An 11,426-nucleotide genomic window follows, 5' to 3' on the forward strand; every position below is an offset into this window, starting at 1 on the left:
GGGCGCCGTCAAGGAGTTCGTGGCGCGGCCCGGCGCCGCGCGCCGCCCCGGCGCCCGCCCGCCCGCCGCCGACGCCGCCGAGTACGGGTTCCGCAAGGAGCGCGCCGCGCTCGAGCAGCTCCGCGGCCACCGCAACATCGGTACCGGCACCGGGCCCCGCGGCGGGCTGCGCCGCCCGGCATGCCTCCCTCCCTCCGTCCCGGGGTGTCCCCCTTCCCGGGCCCGCGGGAGCTCGGCCCTGCCCCGTCCCGGGCCTGCAGGCCCCGTGGAGCTCGGCCCGGCCCGCAGGGAGAGGGAGGATGGACCGGGAGCTGCCCCCCATCCCCCCGACTTCCCTGCGATATCGCCCTGCTTCCCACCCCGGGGTGTCACCCTGCTCCCCGTGTCCCAGGGGCTGCCCTGCTCCCTGCCCTGCTCCCAGCAGATCCCTGTGGCGCTGTGTAAGGCCCAGCTGCCTCCAGCACCGTTGGATCCGGCGGGTGGTTGTTGCGGGCGGGACGCGGGCCTCGCCGCCGGGCGCTCACGCTTCTCCCCGCAGTGACGCTCTACGGCGTCTTCACCAACCACTACTCGGCCAACGGCCCGTCCCGCTGCCTGCTGCTGGAGCTGCTGGACGTCAGCGTGTCCGAGCTGCTGCTGCACTCCAGCAGCCAGGGCTGCTCCATGTGGATGATCCAGCACTGCGCCCGCGACGTCCTCGAAGCGCTGGCCTTCCTGCACCACAAGGGCTACGTGCACGCCGACCTCAAGCCGCGCAACATCCTGTGGAGCGCCGACGAGGAGTGTTTTAAGCTCATTGACTTCGGGCTTAGCTTCAAGGAGGGGAATCAGGTTTGGCTCCCGGCTGCTCCTGAGGTTTTGGGTGGGAGGAGAGCTCGGGTTGTGAGGAAATCAGGATGGGGGCTGTCTGACCTGACATTCCTGTGTATGGGACTATAGGAGCCCGTGTGATGAGCGTAGTAGAAGAGTTGACATTAAGGCTTTCCTGGAAGGTTAAAATGCTGTTTGGCCCTTGAAACAGAAGCTTGTGTTTGCATTCYCCTGGTGTGCCTCCGGTTCCGGATATAGCAGCCGGTGCGTTGGTAATGGAGGCTTCACCATCAGCCTCTCCGGTTCACAGCGCCCACTCTGGCACTTTTTCTTGTGGTTCCGTCCTCTCTTCCTCAGCCTCCCCTTTCCTGTAGGTCTCTATACTCTGTGTTGACCCAAGCTCAGGTAGGTAGCATCCATTCTTGACAGACATWAAGCAGAACAGCCAAAGACTTGTCGCCTCCTCTCCTGGTTGCTGAGGTTTCAGACCCCTTTCAGACCGTCACTTCTTGAGGGTTGGCCTTGCCCTTTTTACTCTCTCCAGTGGCCTTTGAGGAAAACGGGCTGCTCAGCTTGCTGCAGAGAGCCTCAGGAGGTTCAGTGGTCAGCTTGGTGGAATTTCTTCTCGTTCTTCCCTCTCTCCTAGCAGCTATCTATGAGGGGTATCAATGAGGSTTTTTGCTCAGAGATCCTCTTAGCAAATTTGCTTCTGTTCACCTGGTGGCGTGTGGCAAGGAGCCTAGTGAACAAGCTGTGATTTTGCTTTGCAGGTGTTCTGGGTTGTCTCTCTTGCACCTTYCTCATCTGGAGGCTTTAAATTCRTATTTTGCTTGTGGTTTACCTGGTRTTGACAACAAAACTCACTGATCTGCGAGTGTTAGAGGACTGCCTGAGTGCCTAACACTGAATTTTTTGGTTGCTGGTTTTAATGTGTGTCCTTCTTRAGGACTCCTTACTGTTGTTCACTTCTGTAATGCTTTTGGCCAAACACCGTTTTGTGTTGGTAATGTCTTGCTGTCTATCAGCAAAAAACACTCTCCTGTTATCCTGTGACTGATACATATATATATATATTTACTTTTTTTTTTTCTCTCTGGGTCTGTGCGTTGCTGATTGCGCTGTGAGTTTCCTCTTCAGCAGACGACCTTGTGTTTCACTGGCTTCTACTGTTCCTCCTCACGGGCTCTCTTTGGCTTGGGCTTCCTCTGCCCGTTCTCAGGAACATCCTGGCTGGCTGGATGAACCTCCTGACCCTGCCTGCCTCGCTTGCCTTATCTGAGCCCAGATCACACTGCAGGCATTTGGGACAGCTCCACAGAGCTTTTCCTTACATAACTTTTGCTGCTGTTACTGTTTGATGGGGGTGCATAGGGTGAGGTCTCGGCCACTTAAATGTCTCACAAAACTTCATGTGCTAGGAGTGAAATTTGGGTATTTTTGCTGCTGGTGTTGATCACAGAGTTTCCTCCATCTTCCTTGTGCTACTTGTTGTCTAACTGYTCTCTTTGCTGATGGGGGCAGGGACCCTTCTGAGCAGCCTGTATGTTTGGTTTTAGTTCTAGTGATTTTAAGTTTGTAAAGCACTTCTCCCTTTGTCACCTACAACTATATTTTCATAGAGGGCAAACAACCAGGTAATTTTGGTGTAAATACATTCCCAGTGTAAGGATTCCGAATCCTGTGYTTTATCTGGGAAGCAGGCTTACTCGCATTACAGTGTTTTAGAACAGACCCCTGGTATCCGAAGGGAGCGTGCAGCTCACGGCTGGAGGCTCACGGGGCTCGACCGGGCCGTGCTGCAGCCCATCGGATCTCAGTTCGGCTCAGGGCAGGCATTTGGGCTGGAGATGTTCAGAGCAGCCCTTCCAACAAACATTTCCTGAGTCTGATTTTCCCGTTTCCTTTCCAGCAGACAGTGTGGGGGTGTTTTGCTCTCTGCAGCCCCAGCAGCTGAGCAGTTATTGATTGCTGCAGTGCTGCTGACTGCAAAGCAGGGGAGGAGAGAGGTGCGTGGGAAGCGCCTTTGGTAATTTCCCTGTCGGGGTTGGATGCCTTCCTTGTTCTTTTAACATCTTTTTTTTTCCTGTGAGCACCAGTAGCTGAATAATGCAAGCACTTACTGAAACTCACTGTTCGGGCTAGGCTACTCGTGCTCTTGTTCACTTGATGGGGGGGCACAGTGTGGATATTCAGCACTTGCACCCTGAAGTTTCCAGAGTTATCCACGCCTGGATTAATGGGCCAGCCTGCAGTGAACTCCAGGATTTGTATTAGGCCTCTTTCCTCCCAGCAATGCCTTCTTCCTGACAGACTGGATGTTGCTGAGATTCTTACTGTGTTGTTGGGAGGTGTTTCCTCTTCTAGGCTATTTATTTATTTATTTGCCCTCATCAGCCCAGAAGTTTAGTAAGTTGAACTACCTGTCTAACATGACTGGCTCTCAATTTGGCATCAGTATTTAGCTGACCCGTTTGGAAAGGCCTGTAAGCTGACTTAAGGGTRGAATGGAAAACCTGTGTCGGGAAAATTTAACTTCTTGTGTTTGCTTTATCCCCTGTAGGATGTGAAGTATATTCAGACAGACGGGTATCGGGCTCCRGAGGCAGAACTGCAGAACTGCCTGGCACAGGCAGGGCTCCCGAGTGAAACGGAGTGCACCTCTGCTGTGGATCTGTGGAGTCTGGGCATCGTCTTACTGGAAATGTTCTCAGGAATGAAACTGAAACACACAGTCCAATCTCAGGAATGGAAGGTGAGTGAGAGCTGCTGCTGGTGTTTGTGCTTATACCAAGCAGGACCTTGTGCATCCTCTTGGTAACCTGAGCTTGTGATATGGCACCCAGGAAAAGGAGGTTAGGCATCACTTCCTGAAGTGGAGGAGCAGGGCTCTAGTACTGTGACGTTACAACARTCTTTGCACTAGTGTTTTCCTTCCTCACTAAGCACTGCTGCTTTTCCTTTCCAGACAAACAGTTCKGCCATCATAGATCGCATTTTTGCCAGTGAAGGGGTGGTTAATTCAGCCATTCCAGCTTATCACCTCAGAGACCTTATCAAAAGGTACCTTCTAACAAATGTTTCTTAATGTTATGCTCTTATACTTGGAAAGCCTTGTGCCTTGCTTCTGGTGACTTGGAGCCTGCAGCTCACACTGGTTGCTAAGCTCCTTCTTGTAAACTGGCTTCTGAACAAAGCATCCGCCCTGCTGTTGTGCTGATAACAAGTGGGAGCCTTAGCAGGGATGCTTCAGCCCCTCTGGTTTTGGCACAGCTTGCAGTGAGCTAATGTCAGTCATAATGTTTCAGCAGCTTTGAGTGCCATTTGCAAAGAGGTTTGGGACTCAGAATGTCCTCCCTTCCGTGGGACTCTGTGTGCCTGTCTGAGACGAGGGGTGCATGTTCTGGACAGGTGGAGCTGCAACATGTGTATTTTGTAAGCTCGGGAATGAGCAACATTCTGAAGGATTGTACTGCACACCCCAAACACTTCCAAGTTGTGCTAGTGTGCTTGCAGCTCCGAATGGGGAGACCTGCTTCTGCTCTTCTTGTATCATCAGCACCCCAAAAATATGGGCAGTTCTTCTGTACTGGCTTCCAGCTTGCCGTGGACTTGCAGGTGCCCGAGTGTCCCTTCTCTTGCAGCATGCTTCATTGTGACCAAGGACAGCGAGCCTCTGCCGAGACAGCTCTGTGCAGCCCCTTCTTCAGCATCCCCTTYGGTAAGCGCCGCGCGTGGCCCTGCTCGCAGCCTTCTCGGGCAGGGCAGGGGTGCACTTGGACCGGGGGGTTCTGGGTTCTGCCCCCTTTTTGCCCCCTCTTGTCCTCTGTGGCACCCGTGAGCCCTGCTGCGGTGCCAGGAGCTCTTGGTGTCTCTCCTGGTGGCATCTGAAGCTGCCTTTGCTTCGGCAGGCTCAGCAATGCCAGGTGGTTATCACAGTGCCATGTGGGCTCTGGCAAAGGGGGTGCAAGCCTAATTTTGCAGGGACTTAGAGCTCAGGGCCTACCTCTTCTGGAGCCAACGTGGCAAGTCAGAAACATTTGTGGTCCTTCCGATGCCACTGAAGATAGAGTTTTGCCAAGRTTCCCCACACGAGTTGCACATTATCCCCACAAGATGCACTGGGATGACTCTCCTTAGCCTTCTGTCCCTCCTGGTTTTCCCTTTCAAAAGCAGTGCAGGAATGTTCTCCAGAGCTCGTCTGCTTTCAAGGACAGCCGTGAAGAGCTCTTCTGCTGCATAAATCAATGCTTAGGGCAGCCAGCTCCTAGCTGTACTAGGGTTCTCTTGAATGTCAGCCATGCTTTTCATTATCTGCCTGACCTACCTTGCAGTGAACATTAGCTGTTGCCTCTTCTGAGGCTGCATCAAGATGCTGACAGCCCTATTTATTAGGCAAAGGTAGCAAACTCGTCCCTGTTTCCTTCTGTAGGGAGACTGCATCTCAGAAACTGGGGCTGTTGTGATCAAAGTCACCTTCCATGAACCCTGCAGCCAGTACTGCTTTAGAGCAGAGGGAACAGTGGGCAGGCAGTGCTCCCTGGTGTAGTTTTGAACACACAGCCCTCTAACTGTGCCTGTTTGTACTGGAAGGTGCTTTTGTGGTTGGTCCAGCAGCTTTATGCAACAACTTCAGGGTTTCTTAGGTGCTGGCTCTCTTCTTTGCCAAATTGGTGCTGTCAGCTTGTCTGCACAGAGAAGCATTTSCTGTTCCTTTCCTAGGAAGTCAGAAAATTTTCCCTGTCGTTACTTTTCACTTGGATACAGTCAGTCTGCTTAGAATGGAGATGTCTGAGCAYGGTTTTCCCTGTTGTTCACAGCCAAGTCGTGGCTTTCCCCATCAGCAGCTTCTTTCCTGAGCTGCTCACAGGCTGTGGCCCTCTGTGGTGTGAGTGTGGTCGATACCACCAGGGACTTCAGAGCAGGAGCAGAGACACGGAAGCACCTCCTAGCACAGGGGGGAATTGCAGGAAATGTGTTTCTCACTTGGTTGTAGGAAAAACAAATAGTTTTAAGTACTAGGGGTTTGTTTATCTCCCTTCCTTGAGAAAAGGACACATGGAATGAAAGGCAGACTTGAATAGAAAGGGCCCACGATAAGACTGAGGCAACAGTTAAGTTGTTCTTCCAATCTCCTGTTCCCCTCATGTTGTCTCTTAATTGCCAGCAGAGCTGTGGAAGAATGGCTGGGAGGGTTTGCTTGCAGCTGGGACGTGCCTGCTTATCTGAATGTGACAYTTTTTCCCAAAGAGCTGGCCCTGAGCACTCTCTGCTGTAGGCTGTGCTGATAAGGCCCTACACCCTCTAGGTTTTTCATCAGGAGTCTTCCAGCATTACAAAACGACAAAAGGTTATTTGCCCCTATGCACAGTATTTAGTTGCTCTAGGGAGTTAAAATGTCTCCGCTGTGATTTTTACCGTCCATCCTGGAGCTTTGTCCTTGAAGCTGGATTTGGGAGCGTGGATTGCATGCCTTTGCCTTAAAGGAGCAATCCATGAGCACCAGATCTCAAGCAGAACTTCAGATATGAGAACCGCAAGGTACTGGTATCATGTTCTGCCCTTGTTGCTTCCAAATACAGTACTGGCTAACAAATAAAAATCACAACTGCTCTGCTGGTCCCTTTCAAGGATTTGGAATCAGGCTTTTATCCTTGGAGAAGTGACACCGTCCACCTTTGCTGCTTTAGGTTTCCAGAAGTCCCTTGTCTTCCCTCCAATTAAATCCCTGCAATGTGGCACTAATCTGCCCTCCTGGACTGCTCCTTAGTTCCTAAGGAGGACGGGTGCAACATTATCCCCAGTCSTGTGAGAGCTGGACCCATGGCCCCAGGCTTTATTTCTGCTCCTGGAAAGCTGGTCATAGGCTCACTGCTTATCTGCCTCCCTCTTGTGGTCATTCCCTGTGCTGTGCCATGGCATTAAGTTGTTCATTTGGTTTTCCTTTTCTTTCTGCCCGAATTACMTGGTGCTCTTTGAAACAGCGGGCTGAAGTTGGATTTTGGAGGGGGCTTTTGTTTGCCRTGGCATTTAGGCAGCAACTAGGAGGCATCCTAGAGGGAGCTGAGGCCTGTGCCCTGGTATCTCTTAGGAACTGAGGACAYGGAGGCTGGTCAGCCTGTTTTCAGCTTGGGTGGTACCACCAAAGTGGGAATCTCTGCATCCTGTTACTGCAAGTAGTTCTTCTTTCATCTCCTTGGATCCCCGTATATAAAGGGGCAGGTTGCTCGGCTATCCTAGCCATTGACTGATGCATCTATTTCTAATTATGAGCTAAGAATCACTCTTACGGGGATTATGGATCAGTTTATGGGAAGCTAGTCATAATCCCAAGAGTTTCTTGGGAGAAGAAACTCTTCTCCCAAGAAGAGAGGGAGAAATGAGGGAGAGTTTCAGTGAAAAGCAATCTACTGGGAAGAGTGGGTAAAAGCTGTAAGCACAAGTAATAGTAGGAGAAAAACTGCTGTGGAGAACAGTAAACACTTGTGTATGATAAGATTGCATATTACCTCTACTCCCTGCTATTTTGTTACTTTGGCCTTTCTTGTTTTTCCTCTAACTTCGTGGGTGTCCAACAGCTCCCCATATCGAGGATCTGGTGATGCTCCCGACCCCTGTGCTGAGGCTGCTGAATATTCTAAGTGATGCTTCTCTACAGAGTGAAGAAGAATACGAAGGTTGGTTTCTGCTGTGAAATTCCCATGTAGCCACATTGTCCGAGAAACTCTGTTTTGTCTGGAATTGGGACATGGGAGCAGGTGAAGGAGTATGTAGTAGGTGTAAGGAGATCAAGCAAGGAGTTTCTTAGCTGAGGTGGGTGAACTGTGTCGACAGAGGATAGACTGGAACTAAAAGATGGAGACAGTTTGTAGTAAGTCTCTGGGGAAATCCAAGATTTTTTTAAAAAACAGTTTCATTTCTTCTTTTTTTTTTCTTTTTTTCTTTTTGGTTAAGTGCCCACAAACCTTATGTGTTTGTGGCTCTTGGCTTCTGCTGGCTGTGGCCAGAACCTTGTTGAGCCCAGCAGCAGGAATCCTCCTGTGCTAATCAGCTAATCCAGGATGCTGACAAAGAACTTGACTTGTTTGAGTTCTTCAGCTCTAGCAGAACCGTGCGTGATGGGAGGCAGGGCATGTTTGTGAACTCCTATTTCTGCTTGCCCTCAAACCCAAGTAAGTGGTAAAAGCTACAGAGCTTACTCTGGGGATGTGAGTTTAGAAGTTTGAGTTGTGCTCACACAAAGAAGGGTTTGTAGCAGCTACTTTGGTTCCCCTCCTCCAAGCTGCATGGCCCCCCTAAAGAAAGCTAACAAATATTGAGTGTTTGAATGTTGTAGCTGCAGGAAGGCCGAGGTTTGTGTGTGCRAGGAAAGGCTCTGGCCATGTGCTCCAAGCCCCATTCTCAGAAGGATTCGGTGCCCTGCAGGTCTGTGTTGCTGGGCCCCAGTTTGGACACTTTGCCTTGTGGTCTGGCTGTTCAACAGGGTCAGTTCCTCCGTGAAGTCCCTGGATTATTTACCTTAAACTGGGAAGGAGGAAGAAATATATGTGTTGACTAAATGTTGAATGGTTCACCTGGCACCCCTTCTTAACTCATCCCAGTTTGCAGAGTTAAAGAACCAGCTTTCTTTCCTCAGATATCCTGGAAGACATAAGGGAGGAGTGTCAGAAATATGGTCCGGTGGTTTCCTTGCTTATTCCAAAGGAGAATCCTGGTAAAGGCCAAGTAAGTGAGCGGAGGGAAGAGGCTCTGGATTCCCATATTCACTGCATGTGTCCCAGCACAGCTTCTCTGTTAAAATTTCCTGGCTGRTGACAGTGCCAGGTATATAGCTGCTTACCTTGAGAGACAGTTGGGGTTCATTTTGCATGCACAAGGGGACCCCAGAGAGGATCTGGGCTGTGAGAGAGAAGAGGAGCAAACGGTGGGTAGGAGAGGAAGCATTGAGGATGTAGAGCCTCAACGTGTTTTCCCATCTTTCCAAGTGCACTCCCTCTAGAAATGGGGGACARGAGGTGAAATTCCAGTTCAGAGGCACAACAGCTCCCTTTCTATTAGCTCCACATTTCTGTGCTCAACCACGGATGCAGGGAGAAGATTTGATGAGCAGCCGTTTTCCTGAACGTGGGAGGGCCTGCAAGGCCCCTGCAGTGGAAGTGCAGTTTCTCTTCTCTCTTCCAGGTCTTTGTTGAATATGCAAACGCTGGCGATTCCAAAGCTGCCCAGAAAATGCTGACCGGCAAGATTTTTGATGGCAAGTTTGTTGTGGCTACGTTTTACCCGCTGAGTGCCTATAAGAGAGGATATCTGTACCAAAACTTGCTGTAGGCAGTAGCAACAATCAGGAGAGTTGTTTCGCTCCTCTTCCTCACGTCGTGTTTTACAGTTGAATGTACGAAGAGCTTCCTAGCCCAGCTTTTAAGTCATCTGTAAAGGAGGGATGCAAAGGACTGAAACGGGCTTTGAAACCTTTGCTGCTGCTTTGTGATGTGCAGAGGAGGCCTGGATGGCTTTAGGCGTGTGCTTGTGTGTGTGCTGTGCTTGCTCGTTTACATGATGTGTGTGGCTTTGCCTGCCCTTGGCAGGCACTCAGGTGACCAGAGTCGTGACTACGGGGGCCTTGGGGGCAGAGCAGACCTTGACGGACACTTTTAAACATTGAATTGAGGCAGTTCCACAATTTGGCCCTAGAAATTGCTTTTTTTCCCCTCTTTGGGCAGGAGGTATCTTTGTGTAAACTATTCCACCTGCCCAGCAGGACTGCTGTCCTCCAGTGGGGAGGTGCAGAGAACCCTTGCTGGCTTTTGGGGCTCTCTGTGGTACATGAAGCAGCAGCCTCCCCTCTGAGSCGCATCAGGAGGCGCTCGAGCCTTCACGTGGCCAGGAGCAGCCGTGACCCGAGGTCGGCTGGGCCTGCGGAGACGCTCTCACCCACCCGTGACCCGAGAGGAGCCACACGTCACTCCTGGCATAGGCGGCCCGTGGGCTCGTGGTGTGGGTGAGGGCACCTGCAACGAGCTGAGCTCGTGTGGGAGAGGAGCTGTCTTCAGAGCAGGGCCAGCCTCGGCCCCAAGAGCAGCGGTAGCGCTTGGTAGCCTCAAGGGATGTGAAAGCTCTTGCCACGCGGAATCATCTTSGCAGCTCGTACCCTGCGCTGGCACTGATGCTCGCACCTCTGATGCCAAATCATCCRTAGTATGGAAGTGTCTTTGGGTGGTGTGTCTCCAGCAGGACTGCCGCAAGTCTCCTGCGGGAGARCAAGCCTTTGTGTGCTGTGGGTTCCACGCTTGGCTTTTCCGTGTTGTGCGTTTTGGTTTCGCGTTAACCCGTTGAAATTGTTGTAGCTGAGAAGCACTGACACTTTTGGTCCCTGGTGCGTTACACAGAGGGCCTGGGGCAACCCGAGAGCCAGGGCTCGGTCCCGAGCGTCGCCTCCCGGACAGGGACGACGGCCACGGGGTTTTGGGGCTGCAAACTGAGCGCTGTGTCGTGCCCTGCTCCCAGGGCTTTTCCGCAGGGACAGAGGGTCGCTCCCGAGCCGGAGAGCAGGAGGCTGTGCCCGTGTTGGTGACAGACAGAGCCCTCCAAGCTGCATGAATTCCTATCCCCAGCTGAAATTCCTGGGCCAACAGTGGAGTCCCCTTGGAGTCAGCACCCTGCACCTGCTGGTGCTGGGCTGGCTGGGATCCTGTGGGAAATCCCGCYTGGATTTCGCCCTGTGCACACAGTGCTTTGGGAGAGCTGCTCTCTGTAACACGACACGAGTCTGCGCYCTTTGCTGGCGTGAAGTCCTGTTTGCTCCAGCCCTTCCCGAACCTCCCCAGGACGGACCAATGATTTTATTTTATTCCTTTTTTTCTTTCTGTAGCTGTGAGGTGGTAGACTTTCCGGGGAAAAACCCCAAAATGAGCTTTTAAGATGTGTGATTTGCTGATGAGGCTCTTTCCAGAGTGCGGGTACTTGGGTGTGCGCTGCTCTAGAGCAGCCTGGCATGGGTGGGGGTTGTGGTTCATTTGCTTTTAATTTGGCTGCCCTTGCAGCGAAGCACCATTAGCGTCTGGGAAGAACTGGATAATCAATCGGAGGAGGGCTTTTGCGTGTGTATGTGTGTGGAAAAGCAGCATTTCAATTGCTATAAGTATTCTAGCTGCTGGTAAATATTGCCGCTTTGTCAGCCCGAGTTGCTGCTGCGTGTGGCAGGCCGAGCCCGCGCTAAACGCGGGTGGGTTCGGGAACGGGCCGCTCGATTCCATCCCGGGAGCAGCGGGAGGCTGGCTGGGTGCCCGCGGGAGCCGCCCTGCGTTTCGGGCTGGCCTGGGCTGCTGCTTTTAGGGTTTGTTTTACCCCGTTTCCCCGCTCCCGGCAGCAGTGCAAGGCACCGGCGTGCGTGTCCCGCATGCGCCACGGCGCGCGCCGCGTGCCCCTGTCCCCGCGCGTGGCCCTGTGGCACCAATAAAGGACGCTTCAGTACSAGGTGTGTGCGCCGGCCTCTGCGGGACCACAGGGGCTGGGGGAGCGACGGCCGCCGCCCCCGGGCCTGCTGCGCCCCGATCCCGTGCCCCGTCCCGGATCCCGCTCCCTCCCGATCCTCCCTGCCCGGGAGCCCCGCGCTGCGCAGC

General features: G+C 52.6%; 1 protein-coding gene across 1 annotated transcript; it reads left to right on the forward strand.

The window, feature by feature from the left end:
• Nucleotide 1: 1 nt before the first annotated feature.
• UHMK1 (U2AF homology motif kinase 1) lies at nt 2-10,786 on the forward strand (the record flags this gene model as incomplete). The annotated part of the gene is made up of 8 exons (XM_026043765.1): nt 2-140; nt 539-831; nt 3,371-3,562; nt 3,776-3,870; nt 4,452-4,528; nt 7,386-7,484; nt 8,444-8,532; nt 8,989-10,786. Coding segments are annotated over 8 exons (1,131 nt in total), but the record flags the coding sequence as incomplete, so codon positions are not given.
• Nucleotides 10,787-11,426: the final 640 nt, after the last annotated feature.

This window comes from Nothoprocta perdicaria, unplaced genomic scaffold (genome assembly GCF_003342845.1).
Source record: "Nothoprocta perdicaria isolate Ctin4 unplaced genomic scaffold, notPer1 scaffold_34, whole genome shotgun sequence".
Classification (NCBI taxonomy): domain Eukaryota; kingdom Metazoa; phylum Chordata; class Aves; order Tinamiformes; family Tinamidae; genus Nothoprocta; species Nothoprocta perdicaria.